Source organism: Carassius carassius, chromosome 24, assembly GCF_963082965.1.
Source record: "Carassius carassius chromosome 24, fCarCar2.1, whole genome shotgun sequence".
Classification (NCBI taxonomy): Eukaryota; Metazoa; Chordata; class Actinopteri; order Cypriniformes; family Cyprinidae; genus Carassius; species Carassius carassius.
The window spans coordinates 23016695-23030987 of record NC_081778.1 but is presented as its reverse complement, the minus strand read 5'-3'; the positions used below and the strand labels follow the sequence as shown (position 1 = coordinate 23030987).

The window sequence follows — 14293 nt, the reverse complement described above, 5'->3', positions numbered from 1 at the left end:
TCATTTGTTAAACACATAGAATTACAAAATACTTCTTGTGCAAACCATCTAACTACGTATTTACATTTTTATGTGGTTTTGTGTTATTTCTAGATTCCATCGTCCTTAATTGCATCTTTTAACTGGAAAATGAAGCACTTGAAGGCCGGTGGATACTGGGAAGAAATGGCTGTTTTTGGGGGGGGGGGGGGGGTCTCAGAGTGTCAGAGCTCCCTTCAGACTGCTTTTACTCTGAATGTACTTCTTCAGATGCACAGGGACGCCTGGAGCTTTCAGAAACAAATCAGAACAAACAAAACGGACCGTTTCTCAGTTGTCCACCCACTATCGTGTGGGACGGGTGAGCTGTGGGGGACAGATGCAGTATTTCTCCTGGACTATAGGGGACCCATGTGCCAAGACAGAGAGGCGATGAAGGACTTATTAGAGGATGTCACTTGTGCCAATGGCAGATATTCCTCTCTCTACTCTCTGAAAGTTACAAATAATAGTAATAATAATGATGTGACTAATAAATATAGTAATACTACAGTAAGTGTTAGTTACTGCGCATAGCGAGGCAGACAGAAGTACTGCGAGAAGGCCTGAGCCTGAATGTTATTGTGTATTTGTGTATGTTTGTATAGGCTGCTGTAATTTTTCTCTTAGTTTGACTCTTTGGAACGTTCTAAATATTAGAAACTTTAAGGCACAAGTTATTTTTTTCTTTCTATTATTCATAACTTTGGCTTTGACCCTCTTTATTCAAGACAGGGTTACTGATTCCACCTTACTTTGTGATCCTCACTGTTTGAGAAGTCATAGAGAAGAATAGAAGATAGGATCAATTTTTTAGATAGAATGTAAGCGTTTCATATTTCACTATTGGTTTGCAGAAAAAACTGTGATCTATTATCTTTTACTATCTTGTTTTTAATCATGTCGCCGTCCGTAAAAATGAGGTCCAGCTATTTCAGTTTTAAGAAGTGTCCAAACCATGTTTACAAAATCTTTTATTTCTTAATAAAAAGGATTTCCTGATTATTTATTGCCCATTTAAAAGGAGAATGAATTTAGTCCAGACACGCACTGATACAAAAATGAAGTTTTAAAATGAAGTTTTTGATAAGTGTTGTTGACACTGAGGTTATTGCGGCAGGAATTCTTCTTCATTTTTTCCAATTTTGTCTTTTTTTTTTTTTTTGGCCAGTAGGATAATATGAATTGCTCTGCTGTACAGATCCATTCTGTAGATGAAGCTGACTGTTTCTGTATATCTTGTCTTCCTTTTATTTTGGAAAATATTTTAAATATATTGAAACTCATATAGGTTACTATTTTTTTAAGCACAAAATTATTAGTGTATTATTCAACACTACAATGTAATGTAGCGTTGTATATTCTTGCTTTTTAATTATATGTGAACTTTTAGAAACTGATTTGATGTAAACACCTCTAAATCTAAATTAAAATGCTTACCAGTAAAGTTTGTTGAGGCTCTTTTTTTTTTTTTTTTTTGCAAATGTTTTCTTATGACATATTGACTATCATTTTGTGCACAGAACCGAAACATTAATGGTTCACATTTTACAATTTAATAATCTTTAACGCCATTTGGGTAATTGAAATAAAGCTGGAAAATATGTAATTATAAATATTATATGATAAACTTAAATGAAATTGAGAAATGTTGCTTTGGCAACTACATAAAAAAAAAAAAAAAAAGTTTACTTCTCTATTTTCACTTATAAATTGCTAGAAATATCACAAATAATTACCAAGAAATGAATGACACCTTGAAGTAGAAAGACTGAAATAGTATTTTCTTGTAAAACATACTCCAGTGTTTTTTGTTTTATTTCCAGCTAAAAAGTACTAAAATACTACAAAGTTATTTTAATTGAAATTTTATTTGAAGTAGCGAGTTACTTAAACTGAAATACAATTAAATTGCAGCTAAATAGACATTTTTTAACAATAAAAATGGCAGAGCACAAAACTTACAAAAACCTAAACTAAAATAAAATTAATTGAAAATATATAACTTCAAAATAGTAATGAATACCATAACAGTATATAATTAATACAAAAATAATACTTGTCTGACCATAAGTAGCTGAAGCCTATTAATGTAAATAAGGCAAAATTTTATTTTGCACACATTTTGTATAAAGTATAGATTTTCGCGTGTCATAAGTCCATTAGTCATTTAATATAGTTTTAAATGCTACTAAATAAAATATGCCGTAAAACATAACGTTTGGTAACGTTTCAATTAAATGACGATTACAAATCAAACTTATTCTTCATCCATTACATGTTCCGACCCGCCTTTCCAACAGGTGGCGCCTGCGCATTTGTTTATTAGCGCGAATCCGTTGAAATACAAGAAGTAGTGCCGGTGTTCGACACGCGTGCGTTATTCTTTCGAGGAGTTACTCGTGTTCTCAAACCTCCTCGAAGAAGCAAGCAGAAGCTTTGAACCTGGACAGTTTTCACTCATAGGTGTAGGTTTTCATCTCAGCTGCCTACCGACGGTAAGATAATACATATAAGTCTCTCAGAAGCACAGGAAATGTAATAAAAACAGAGATTTGAACTGCAACTGAGCTGAACCATGTAACCTCTGACTCCAAAGGGTCACTACATAAGGCTTGGTCTGGTTAAACTTTTAGCGGGTTGTTTCTTTACGACCCTGAACTTGAACTCGAGCTCATATCTTATTCCGCCATGTTTAAACCAACCTGCATTTAAATTGTGTATGAAACGTAAAAAGAGCCTATTCTTTCCCCTGCCATGTTTGTCCGATAAACCGCCATCAAGCATTTAACGCAGTCAGTCGTCTCAAAACCTAGTCCGTTACATAACTTGACATCATTTTAGCTGTTGATGTAATCACAAGCCAAGGCAGAAACAATTTATAATTGTTTGCAATGAGCAATGTTTCCAATGCAATGAGCCTTGTACAGCAGTGCAGGTCCTGGGAAGTATTGTTTGCTTCATAGGAGTTCGAGGAATTTAAAGCAAAACGTACATTTTCACTTTTTAACTTGACAGCAGTCCAGGCCTGTTTCACGTGTAATCCTCAAATGCTGTTTAGTCTGGCCTAGGTTTTTTTATTATTATTTTTATGTATATAGGAAGTTGCTCTATTGTTAACATTTTTTTCTAGTTTTAGATTTGTCACGAATTTGGAGTCGCTATGCCTGCAAAAAAAGCTGTGAAGAGACATACAATTGCAGCACCTGAGGACTCAACGGTAGTGAAAAAACTAAAAGGCAAGTCTCTCTTTTTTTTGATATAGCCAGACTTTTGATTAAACTGATCCACATTGTAGCTGTTTTTGTCCAAAAAGCATTTTTTATGTGCCATTTAGGAGAGAGGTTCTCTTTAAGGATTGGTCCACATCCAGAATAAAAAACACCTTATTTACTCACTCCCATGTCATCCAAGATGTTATTGTCTGTCTTTGTGCAGTTGCAAAGAAATTAAGGTTTTTGAGGAAAATATTCCAGGATTTTTCTTTATATAATGGGCTTAAATGTTTACCAGCATTTACCATGGAAAGGTCCAAATTACAGTTTTAATGCAGCTTCAAAGGGCTCTACACAATCTCAGTCGAGGAATGTCTATCTAATGAAGCGATCTGTCATTTCTCATCATGTCTTTACCAATGGTTTTAAAGAAAATTCTTTCCATGGATAACTAGTTAACCTGCTAACTAGTTAACTGAATGCATTTTCACATCATCTGAACTTTGTAGCTGTAATATTGAGTTGTATAACAATGATTTAATGTGGGTCTAAAATTCACAGCCAGTCTTATTGACATAAAATAATAACAAAAATGCAGATGTTGTTTTGAAACTGAAAACACACGCATTCTGTTTTTGTGGTGGTTTGTAGCCTCGCACAGTAGTCATGGGCAGGAGAAGGGCCTAGTGCTTGTTCTGGGGCAGGGAGATGTTGGGCAGCTTGGCCTGGGAGAGGATGTGCTGGAGAGGAAGAAACCAGCTCTGGTGACACTTCCTGAGGGGATTGTGCAGGCCGTGGCTGGAGGCATGCACACAGTCTGCCTCAGCGACACTGGAAACGTAAGTTTAAGATTTAAATATATGTTTTGTGCTGACCTCAAAACACCACTGACGAGATCTTTCAATGTGGTTTTATCATGGCTTTCTGACATCCTGCCTGATTTCTGTCATCCCTGTGTAGATTTATACATTTGGCTGTAATGATGAGGGCGCGCTGGGCCGTGACGCATCAGAGGAGGGCTCCGAGATGGTGCCAGCTAAGGTGGACCTTGGTGAAAAAGTGGTGCAGGTTTCTGCTGGGGACAGTCACACAGCTGCCCTCACAGAGGAGGGGGTCGTCTATGTCTGGGGCTCTTTTAGAGTGAGTGTAGCCTTTTTGTATGCTGCAGCAGAGCGGAAGCACTGTACCTCTTTTGATTGACCTATCCTTTCTGTTGCAGGACAATAACGGTGTCATTGGACTCCTGGAGCCCATGAAAAAATGCACATTTCCCGTCAAATTTCCTTTAGATAAGCCTGTGGTTAAAATAGTCTCAGGTGGGTTATAGAGAGTCAAGCTGTAGCTTTACATCATTGTTATTGATCTGCATGGTAATATTTTGAATTCAATATAAAGGTAACGACCACTTGGTGATGCTGACTGTGAATGGTGAGCTGTACACCTCAGGATGTGGAGAACAAGGACAGCTGGGCCGTGTGGCTGAGCACTTTGCAAACCGCGGAGGCAGAAAGGGATTGAGTATGTATCTCCATTTTTATTGAACTGTCACTGCTGGAGTTTAAATGGTGGTTACTTAGAAAATGTTCTCTAAAAATCTTATTGTTCCAATACTATAAGTCTCGGTTGCTAAAGTAGACCACATTTATTTGATCATAATTATAGTAAAACGGGAATATTTTGAAATATTACAATTATTTTCTATTTTAATGTTTCATAATATAAATCATACCTGTGATTTACAAAGCTGAATTTTCAGCCATTACTACACTATTCAGTGTCACATGATTCATTTATCAAGCTGAACATCATTGTGCTGCTTAATATTTTTGTGGAAACTAATACTTTCATGAGACTTTTGTGAGACTTTGGTGAAGTTCAATAGAACAATTGGTTTAAATTTGAATTCTTCTATAGCATCATAAATGCCTGTTTCACCTTTTGATCAGTTTAATACATCTACTGAATAGAAGTATTTTCTTTCCACGAAAAAAGTCTCACTAACCAAAAACTTTTGAAAGGTAGTGTGTGTGTATTTAAATATCTTGCAGTTTTCATAATTTAACACAATGTTTTTATTTAATATAATTTTTTTCTTCAGTGAGGCTGCTGGAGCCGCAGATGGTTATCATTAAGCCACGGGGTAAGGTCGTTTTCACCGATGTCTTCTGTGGCGCGTACTTCACCTTTGCTGTGTCTAAAGAGGGGCACGTCTATGGATTTGGCCTTTCCAATTACCACCAGCTTGGTACAATTCCAGCTCATTCAGTCCTGAGGATTAGATGGAATGTCTGTTGCAGAATTTAGATTTTTTTTTTTTTTTTTTTCTTACTCCTTTTTACAGGTACCCAAAGCACAAATACCTGCTTTGCTCCTGTGAAACTCAGTTCTTTCAAGAACTCCACCACATCCTGGGTGGGTTTCTCTGGGGGGCAGCATCACACACTGTGCCTGAATTCAGAAGGTAATTCATCCACAAACCTCATTAGTGTTACTCATACATTAAAATGAGCGTTTTTAATCATGTGTTCCACCAAAGGATCAAAAGATGTTCAACTGATGTATTCATCCACAGGACAAGTATGCAGTCTTGGTCGGGCAGAGTATGGTCGTCTGGGCCTGGGGAAGGATCCAGGGGAGAAGAGTGAGCCCACACTTGTTTCTGGGATCAGTGACGTTCAGATGGTTGCCTGTGGTGCCTCTGTGAGCTACGCTGTCACCAAACAAGGTGAGTCTGCACTAGGGCTGGGTATCGATTCAGATGTTCCAGATCGATTCGATTTAGATTCACAAGCTCTAAAATCGATTAGATTTCGATTCTCGATTAGATTTTCTATACTCGATTGTCGATTCAACTCCATGAATATAGATTTAATACAAATACTATATTTATAAAAAAGAACAGTGAACATAAGTTTACAAGTGGGTAATTAATAAAAAGAAATTAAGAGCCACAAACCTGTATATTAAACTTTTATTTTAGGTCCACTTGGGTACATTAAAACCGAACCCATCTATATTTTTCAAATGCATACAATTATGTTAAATACAATACAAATTTGATGCAAGATGAAAAATGTATGCTGAAAGTCAGAACAGTCGCATTCCTTGATCAAACAGGATCAAGTTATTTCATTTTTAAGAGAAGACAGCATTTCACCTCTGCATTACAAATCATGCTAATAGCTTTGTTCTTGTCCACATCACTATCGTCGTCGTCTTGCTTGCGAAATCTAAAATGCTTCCATACCTCTGACTTTTTATGTGAAGGTGGCATCAATGTCGACAAAGCACCTGAAATGCCATTTTAAGCACTGAATGAATGAATGACCGGTTCGCCTCTCGCTCCTTGGTCACATCGCGCAAGGAAAATAAGAGGGTGACATCTAGTGGAGAAGACTAGTAATTAGATTAACGTTAATCTTATGTTCAGGGTTTGCAAAAATAAATATGAAAAAAAAAATTGATTCGTGGCCTTTGAGAATCGATTTTGAATCGACCACATATTAAAAAACGATTAATCGAAAAATCAATTATTTTTACCCAGCCGTAGTCTGCACCCTGTCCTGGACCACTTTAAATGAACCTAAAAAGAACATTTCTGGCTTTGGGTTCATTTCGTCTAATCCTCAAGGTTTAAGCCACTACAAATTATTGTGCAAAACTTGAAATGCAATGTAAGCAGATTCAGACCAAACACATTTTCTGTAGAAATGCAACTAGTCATCAAGCAGTATCTGAAAGGTCCCTCCTTTTTTGAAATAGAAAGTGCCCATAATAACACTACCTTTTAAAAGATTTTGTTAGTTTTAAAAATATATTTTTATTATTATTATTTGGTGCATAAGAAACATGTTGAGTTGCGCTAGTTAATATTTAGCTTTTCAGGATTTTTTGATTAGTAGAAAGATCAATAGAACAGAATTTATTTGATATAGAAGACTTCTGTAACATTGTAAATGTTTACTGTCATTTGATCAATTTAATGCATACTTACTAAATGAGTTTTATTTTTTTAACCTTACCTGAACTTTTAAATGGTGGTGTTTTTTTTGTGTGTTTTTTTTATTTAAAGTTATTTATATATATTTTTTGGAATATTTATTTAACATTTTTTTCATAATTTGCATTAATATGATGGATGCCCAAGTTAATTTAGAAATTTTATTAAATGCAAACTACTTGGTTTAAGGGTTTTATTTATTTTTGTAATTTAGATTATACTGGCCCTGGCAAAATTGATCAATGCATTTTATAGTTTCTGATATCATGGTTTGGGTTCTAGCATTGCTTGTCCCCAGGGCTTGAAAACTGAAAAAAATTTAATCGGTTCACTCCGAGCAGATACGTCTTTTAACGTTTCTGTTCTGCGTTCCTCTATTACCGTTCTGAAACCAGTTCAGGTGGAAGAAATACCGGTTAATAACGTTATTTTTTTAAAACAATATTATTTGCCTATAATTTGCCTAATAATAATAATAATAATATTTTAGCACAGTGAGGCGCAGTCGCGCTGAACACAATTTGTACAACGGAGCAGTGTAACTTTTAATTTGTTTTTTAACTGTATTTTATTTTGATAATGAACAGGCTTCAATATTGCAAAATGTTGTGTCAGCGCGATGGTCATACCAACGCTGGTTGGTTATACAGAAGCAAGACGTTATTCAAAGCTGTCAAGCTTTTGCAAATAATTAAAACTGTCAAGCTTTTGCAAAATAAAGACTACTCTCTGCTGTTTTGTTTTCCTTTCCGAAAACTTTGGAACGTGTCACAATGAACCGTAATTTAGCACTTTTTTTTTTCGTTTCATTAAATATATTTCACTTAAATCATATTGACAGATTAGTGTATATGCCTATATTCCTTTTTGTCATCCTATAGTTTTTCTGTTTTCTCCATTCACAGAAGCGCTGCAGGTGCGTGTGATCTGTTGAATTCATCTCACTATCCTCCGATAAACTCTAAGGGCAGTGCATTGCCATTGTGACTGACCTATGATGAGTTCACAGCTGAGCGGACATTTCACTTGTTGGCTTCAGCATATGCCGTACTGCTGGAATTTGTGATTGGTTGACAGCAAATTTCAAATATTAAATGGAACGATAAAATAACGTTATTAACCGGTTAATGGCCATTTAAAATTTTTGATTCTGTTCAGAACTATACAATTTGATTTCGTTTCTGGTTCTGTTCCTGTCCTAATTTCGTTCGTGGTTTTCGTTTTCCTTCCTTGAACTTGTTCAGAGCCCAGTTTTAAATGGCAACTGCTAAAAAAAACGCAATATGTGCATTGTTCACAGGTTTAACTTCAACCTTCTATTACATTAATTGCACAAAGCAGAGCAGTTTATTTTGACATTACCAAATAAAACCAAATTTACAGTTGGTATGTTTTTATCATCAAAGCTGTGTTTCAGTTTTCTAACATTGCTGTCTGTTGGCCAGGCTCGGTGTTTTCCTGGGGCATGGGCACAAACCTGCAGCTGGGTACAGGAGAGGAGGAGGATGAATGGAGCCCAGTGGAGATGGCAGGCAAGCAGCTGGAGAACCGTGTAGTGCTATCGGTGTCCAGTGGAGGGCAGCACACTGTCCTGCTGGTCAAAGAAAAGCAGGAGAGCTGATCTTTAACTCCTTGACTAAAGACAGCTGAGCCAAACTACTGTATCAGTGGTATCTGTAACCCATAGCTTGATCATGATCGGGAGAGTCTGGGGGTTGGGAATGCTTCCTGTGCTGAGAAATCAGCATAGGATGAGAACCATCTAATTAAACCTTTTATCCTGCTTTATGGGGAGCCCAAACATTCACTGGATATGGTCCGGAAGATGATCAAAGATAACTTTTTTTCTTTTTCTTTTTTTTCTTTTTTTAATTGACTTTTTTTCCTTTGCTTTAAACTCTTAATTCTTTTTAACAGATATCTTTAGTATGCTTCCTGGAGACCACTTGTCATGAGTGATTGTATGCATGTATGAGCCGAAAAGTGATTTAATGTCTTTTAAAGTCCCAGAAAGCATTTTTTATATTCCACATTTTGGTCTGAGCAATAAAAGGTTACCATAGCAGGTCTATATTACTCTCAAAAGACAGATTTGGTATTGCTGTACGTTGCAGTGTTAAACTGTTTTCCTAATTTCGTAATTTAAACCTGTATCCATGCATTGCTGGTCTTGTGGACAATTAATAAAAGTGAGTCTTTACAGAAACTGATGCATGGTTACTCATTTAAATAAAATAAAGTAAATGTTTAGGGAAGATCTAAATTTCATTTCATAATTTCAGAGAAGTTGTTTTGGTTTTGTGTATGTGTTTCTACAAGAATTTTGTTGTTGCACTTTGTTTATTTCATTTATAGAAGTGCTGAATGTTTCTTTGTATTTGTGTAGTTTGTCCACTAGATGGCGACGATGTGCTCCCAAGATTAAAGTGAAGTTCTTCAGTTTAATTGCTTATATTTTAGTATATTCCTTACAAATTGTTTGGCTTTAGGAGCATGGAGGTATATATTTATTTTCATTAGCCTGACAGCAACTGTCTCTGTAAAATGCATACTTTGTTGAGAAAAAAAATGTTGGTTACACTTTCCACAATTTCTTGGAGGAAAAAAAAAGTTTACTCTGATATGTGAAATCTCAGTGCTGATGTGTAAGTATGTCCTAAATTGTTGAAAAGGCTTAAGGCTGAAAATGGTTGGGTCACTATTGATAAAGTCTGCAGATCAAAGTGCCACTTCAGCATCCATGAAGGGGAAATGGTATTGTGCTCCTGGTCTTGTCTTTATGTTCCAGCCCACAGTGAGTCATCCTGAGACTTTGTGGGGTATTTCAACAGAGAAGCCCTTCAAGGCCCACTTTCTCTGAAAGCTTTGAAATGCTAACAGCCTCTCCTGCAAGCATTTAATTGTGACATTAACATGTAACATCATTTAGTGCCATCATCAATTTGTTTAATGCCTGGTGTGAGGCAGCATGAGGTAGCTGCACTGAGAAGTGGACAGGGCACTGGCTTTAAATGTTTGTTTTTAATGGCAGCAATCTACAGTCGTGGCCAAAAGTTTTGAGAATTACATAAATATTAGTTTTCAAAAAGTTTGCTGCTAAACTGCTTTTAGATCTTTGTCTCGGTTGTTTCTGTGATGTACTGAAATATAATTACAAGCACTTCATACGTTTCAAAGGCTTTTATCGACAATTACATGACATTTATGCAAAGAGTCAGTATTTGCAGTGTTGGCCCTTCTTTTTCAGGACCTCTGCAATTCGACTGGGCATGCTCTCAATCAACTTCTGGGCCAAATCCTGACTGATAGCAACCCATTCTTTCATAATCACTTCTTGGAGTTTGTCAGAATTAGTGGGTTTTTGTTTGTCCACCCGCCTCTTGAGGATTGACCACAAGTTCTCAATGGGATTAAGATCTGGGGAGTTTCCAGGCCATGGACCCAAAATGTCAACATTCTGGTCCCCGAGCCACTTAGTTATCACTTTTGCCTTATGGCACGGTGCTCCATCGTGCTGGAAAATGCATTGGCACTCCGATCCCGCAGCTGAATCCTGAATCCAAGGATCGTGAATCCTTGCTGGACTTTCTTGGACGCCCTGAAGCCTTCTTTACAAGAATTGAACCTCTTTCCTTGAAGTTCTTGATGATCCTATAAATTGTTGATTTAGGAGCAATCTTAGTAGCCACAATATCCTTGCCTGTGAAGCCATTTTTATGCAACACAATGATGGCTGCACGCGTTTCTTTGCAGGTCACCATGGTTAACAATGGAAGAACAATGATTTCAAGCATCACCCTCCTTTTAACATGTCAAGTCTGCCATTCTAACCCAATCAGCCTGACATAATGATCTCCAGCCTTGTGCTCGTTAACATTCTCACCGGAGTTAACAAGACGATTACTGAAATGATCTCAGCAGGTCCTTTAATGACAGCAATGAAATGCAGTGGAAAGGTTTTTTGGGGGTTAAGTTCATTTTCATGGCAAAGAAGGACTATGCAATTCATCTGATCACTCTTCATAACATTCTGGAGTATATGCAAATTGCTATTATAAAAACTTAAGCAGCAACTTTTCCGATTTCCAATATTTATGTAATTCTCAAAACTTTTGGCCACGACTGTACATTAAATATGTTTGAGAGGGATGTCCTTATTCTCAGTATAAGGGTCTCATTGTTTCCATCATGCAGTTTTAAAAACACGAAAAGGAAGTTTCACAGCAGACAGTTCATGAATTGTTTAAAAGGATTTTCTAGAGCTCATTAAAGCTGCACACAGTATTTTATTTTTCCTTTTCCTCATTACAAAGATTTACATGTAAACACTTAAAAAAAATTAAAATTATGGACACCACATTACCAGCTAGAGCATATTGTACACACAAAATGAATTGATCAAATTATCAGTTAATTTTCTCTGGTGCAATGTAATTTCAATAGAAAGCTGTAAGACTGGGAATTTTGTGAGAGGGCTTAACATTTGTTCAGATTTTGTACCAGGTTCAAGTTGATCACCTGGATTTGACATAATGATCGACTTGCTGCTGAACAATTGCTGGTGGGCTTTGACTTCCAATTTTTTTCCCCATATTACAGAAGTCAGGGCCACCAGCAACTGTTTGGTTAATAGCCTTCTTAATAATATCTTTTGTGTTCAACAGAAGAATGAAACTCTTAAAGATTTGGAACAGCTTGAGGGAAAGTAGTGATTATCATTTTTGGGAGAACTCTTTAATTGCCTTCTGGTTGAGAGCTGTGCCACACTGACAATACATGGACCTTTTTTATCCCCAAATTTTTAGGTTTCTGACACATTTTTAGGTGTGTGGTGCTTCATTAGTGTTGGTAAAATCTGCATATTTGGTGGCCCAATTATTTTTCGTTTGAAACACTGGGCAACTGAATGTCGCGTTGGTACCATAACTGAAAACTGGCACGTCTTTAGTTGTTGGAGTTCGATATGTTTTCTGTTCTTTTAGGCATGAAATTTGCATTGTTTATAATATCAGCATGCCTTTAACCATTAGACCAGTCGTTATTAATTAGCATCTCATCTTGATGGGTGAACAACCCCATCACCATGGAACTAAACAGAGCAACCACTAGATATGCAAGGTTTGCTTAGACTGGTCTTACTGGAAATGGGTATGATTTTCATCATATTCCCCTGAGATAAATTAAATGGGAACTGCTAAGCTTAGATCATGACTGACCAAATATATAATGTTTAATAATTATACACATGTATTTTGTTTTGGCTTGTGTGGGACCATTAACAGTCAAATAAAAATGAATATAATAAAAAAGTATGTTCAAACTGGAGCATTTCCCCGTTTTTGATTTTAGTATTTTACCCTGTGGACATGTTTAACATCACTTGCCTGTATTGTGTACAACAGGGATCCTCAAATTTGGTCCACGAGATCCACTTTCCTGCAGAGTTTAGCTCTAACCTTAATCAAACACACCTGAGCATGCTAATCAGTGTCTTCAGGATCATTAGAAAGTCACAGGTAGGTGAGTTTGATCAAGGTTGGAGATAAACTCTGCAGTGCATTGACCCTCCAGGACAAGATTTGAGAAAACCCTAGTGTATAAGAATGTGAGTTGAGTGTAAAATCCACACTGACTTTCTGATTTAGGCCGCAGCTTGTTTACATGTTTCATGAGGACTCTGAATGGAGTTGAGCGTAATTTAGTGTGATGCTTCCCTCCACCAGATGTAAACAGCGCGGCTCTCTGATCCACTGTAAATGCCATTATGTAACTGACACTGCAAACCACAATCACAAGGAACCAGAGAAGCACATCAACAACATTTGCTGAACATGATGATATTCATTATTAATGCCATTTGCTTATATAAGATTCTGTATTTGTCTCTGCTGGCTGATTGAGACTCTGTATCTTTCCATAGCCATTTCCAGACTCCATTATCCCTACTATGGCACAAGGTGTACTCTATAAACCATTGCTTTAAATGTCAGGGTGCTGCTTTCAAATATAACAGGTGGATTGCTTCTGCTCCTCCCGCATGTAGAGGCAAATTACACAGGATCCCTTTTTTCAATTATGCTTTGAAAACAAACCAGCTTGGACTTATTAACCGCATAGTTCCACTCTTAGTTTGACTTCTTGTGGTTGACAATCAACATATAAGAGTTTGAGGACCTTTTTAATACCCAGATTGTGAAAAATGCAAATAAAAGTATAGGATAACTATTTCATTTGACCAAATTAATAAAAAAAAATTGTCGTAAATATGGCACTGTCTTGTTTACAGTGGATAGATGTACGTACATTTGTTGCTGTTGTAAAGCGGAAATGTTTTTGCAGAATTTCATAACCAGTGGGGGAAAAACTGAAGCCATTCATCTTTTTAAAAGTTAGTGTCTTATCAAAGTGATTTTGAAACTGATAATTCAAAAAATTAATAAAAAAAAAGTTGCTTTAAGTTTGAATGTGGGTATGATGAATAGATTTTTACCATATTGTTTTTCCATAAAATGGTAGAATGGTGACTTAATTGTTCATTAATAATAACTTTTAAACTGAATGTCTCTACTGTTTGTAATTTCAACAAAAACTTACTCAGAGAAGCACACTGGACTTGGTGAAATGACATTTTGTTTCATGGGATTAGAAAGACAACAAAAGTTAGCAAAAACACAAAATACTATGTATCAGGAGGTTTTGTCTTTACACAATAGTCGATATACAACAGCCTTTTTATTCTACCCTGATTCAAAAGCACTTATCCAGTGTATTTCATAATAGGTTGTCTTCTGAAGAGATTATGTAACAGTGCTTGAGTCTCCAACCTTTACAAGTACCTGCAGAAAATTTGCATAGTAGTTTTTCATTTCTATATTTTAAGGCTTTTGTGTTATATTTATACCAAACAAAAATGAAATCTTTAAACCCATTTAAAGGTGACATACGTATTTATCACTCAATATATAAAATGAAGAATGTACATCTTCAAGAGATGAATGTTTAACTTTTTTATCATGTGGGTTATGAACATTTTTAAAATAAAGTTTTTTTTTGTTTGTTT

General features: G+C 36.2%; 2 protein-coding genes across 6 annotated transcripts in view; both read left to right on the top strand.

Annotated features, from left to right (window-relative positions):
* Nucleotides 1-1465, top strand: part of LOC132103223 (phosphatase and actin regulator 4B-like) — a 59265-nt gene extending 57800 nt beyond the window's left edge. For all 5 annotated transcript variants that reach the window (XM_059508148.1, XM_059508145.1, XM_059508144.1 and 2 more), the window contains one exon: nt 94-1465. In XM_059508148.1, the coding sequence (XP_059364131.1) occupies nt 94-109 (16 nt within the window). In that variant the 3' untranslated portion in view covers nt 110-1465. The remainder of the gene's footprint in view (nt 1-93) is intronic.
* Nucleotides 1466-2356: 891 nt separating this feature from the next.
* Nucleotides 2357-9439, top strand: LOC132103222 (regulator of chromosome condensation-like). The gene is made up of 10 exons (XM_059508143.1): nt 2357-2516; nt 3152-3257; nt 3885-4072; nt 4194-4373; nt 4453-4549; nt 4629-4751; nt 5332-5478; nt 5575-5694; nt 5806-5958; nt 8679-9439. The coding sequence occupies exons 2-10, from the start codon at nt 3182-3184 to the stop codon at nt 8852-8854; spliced, it is 1260 nt and encodes a 419-aa protein (XP_059364126.1). The 5' UTR covers nt 2357-2516; nt 3152-3181; the 3' UTR covers nt 8855-9439.
* The last annotated feature ends 4854 nt before the right edge of the window (nt 9440-14293 follow it).

What these genes read in the sequence shown, in the direction of transcription:
- LOC132103222 (XM_059508143.1), top strand. Translation starts at nt 3,182, where the DNA reads ATGCCTGCAAAAAAAGCTGTGAAGAGACATACAATTGCAGCACCTGAG. An exon ending in TGTGGTTAAAATAGTCTCAG is followed by an intron (nt 4,550 to 4,628) that starts GTGGGTTATAGA and finishes TTCAATATAAAG; the next exon opens with GTAACGACCACTTGGTGATG. An exon ending in CTACGCTGTCACCAAACAAG is followed by an intron (nt 5,959 to 8,678) that starts GTGAGTCTGCAC and finishes TCTGTTGGCCAG; the next exon opens with GCTCGGTGTTTTCCTGGGGC.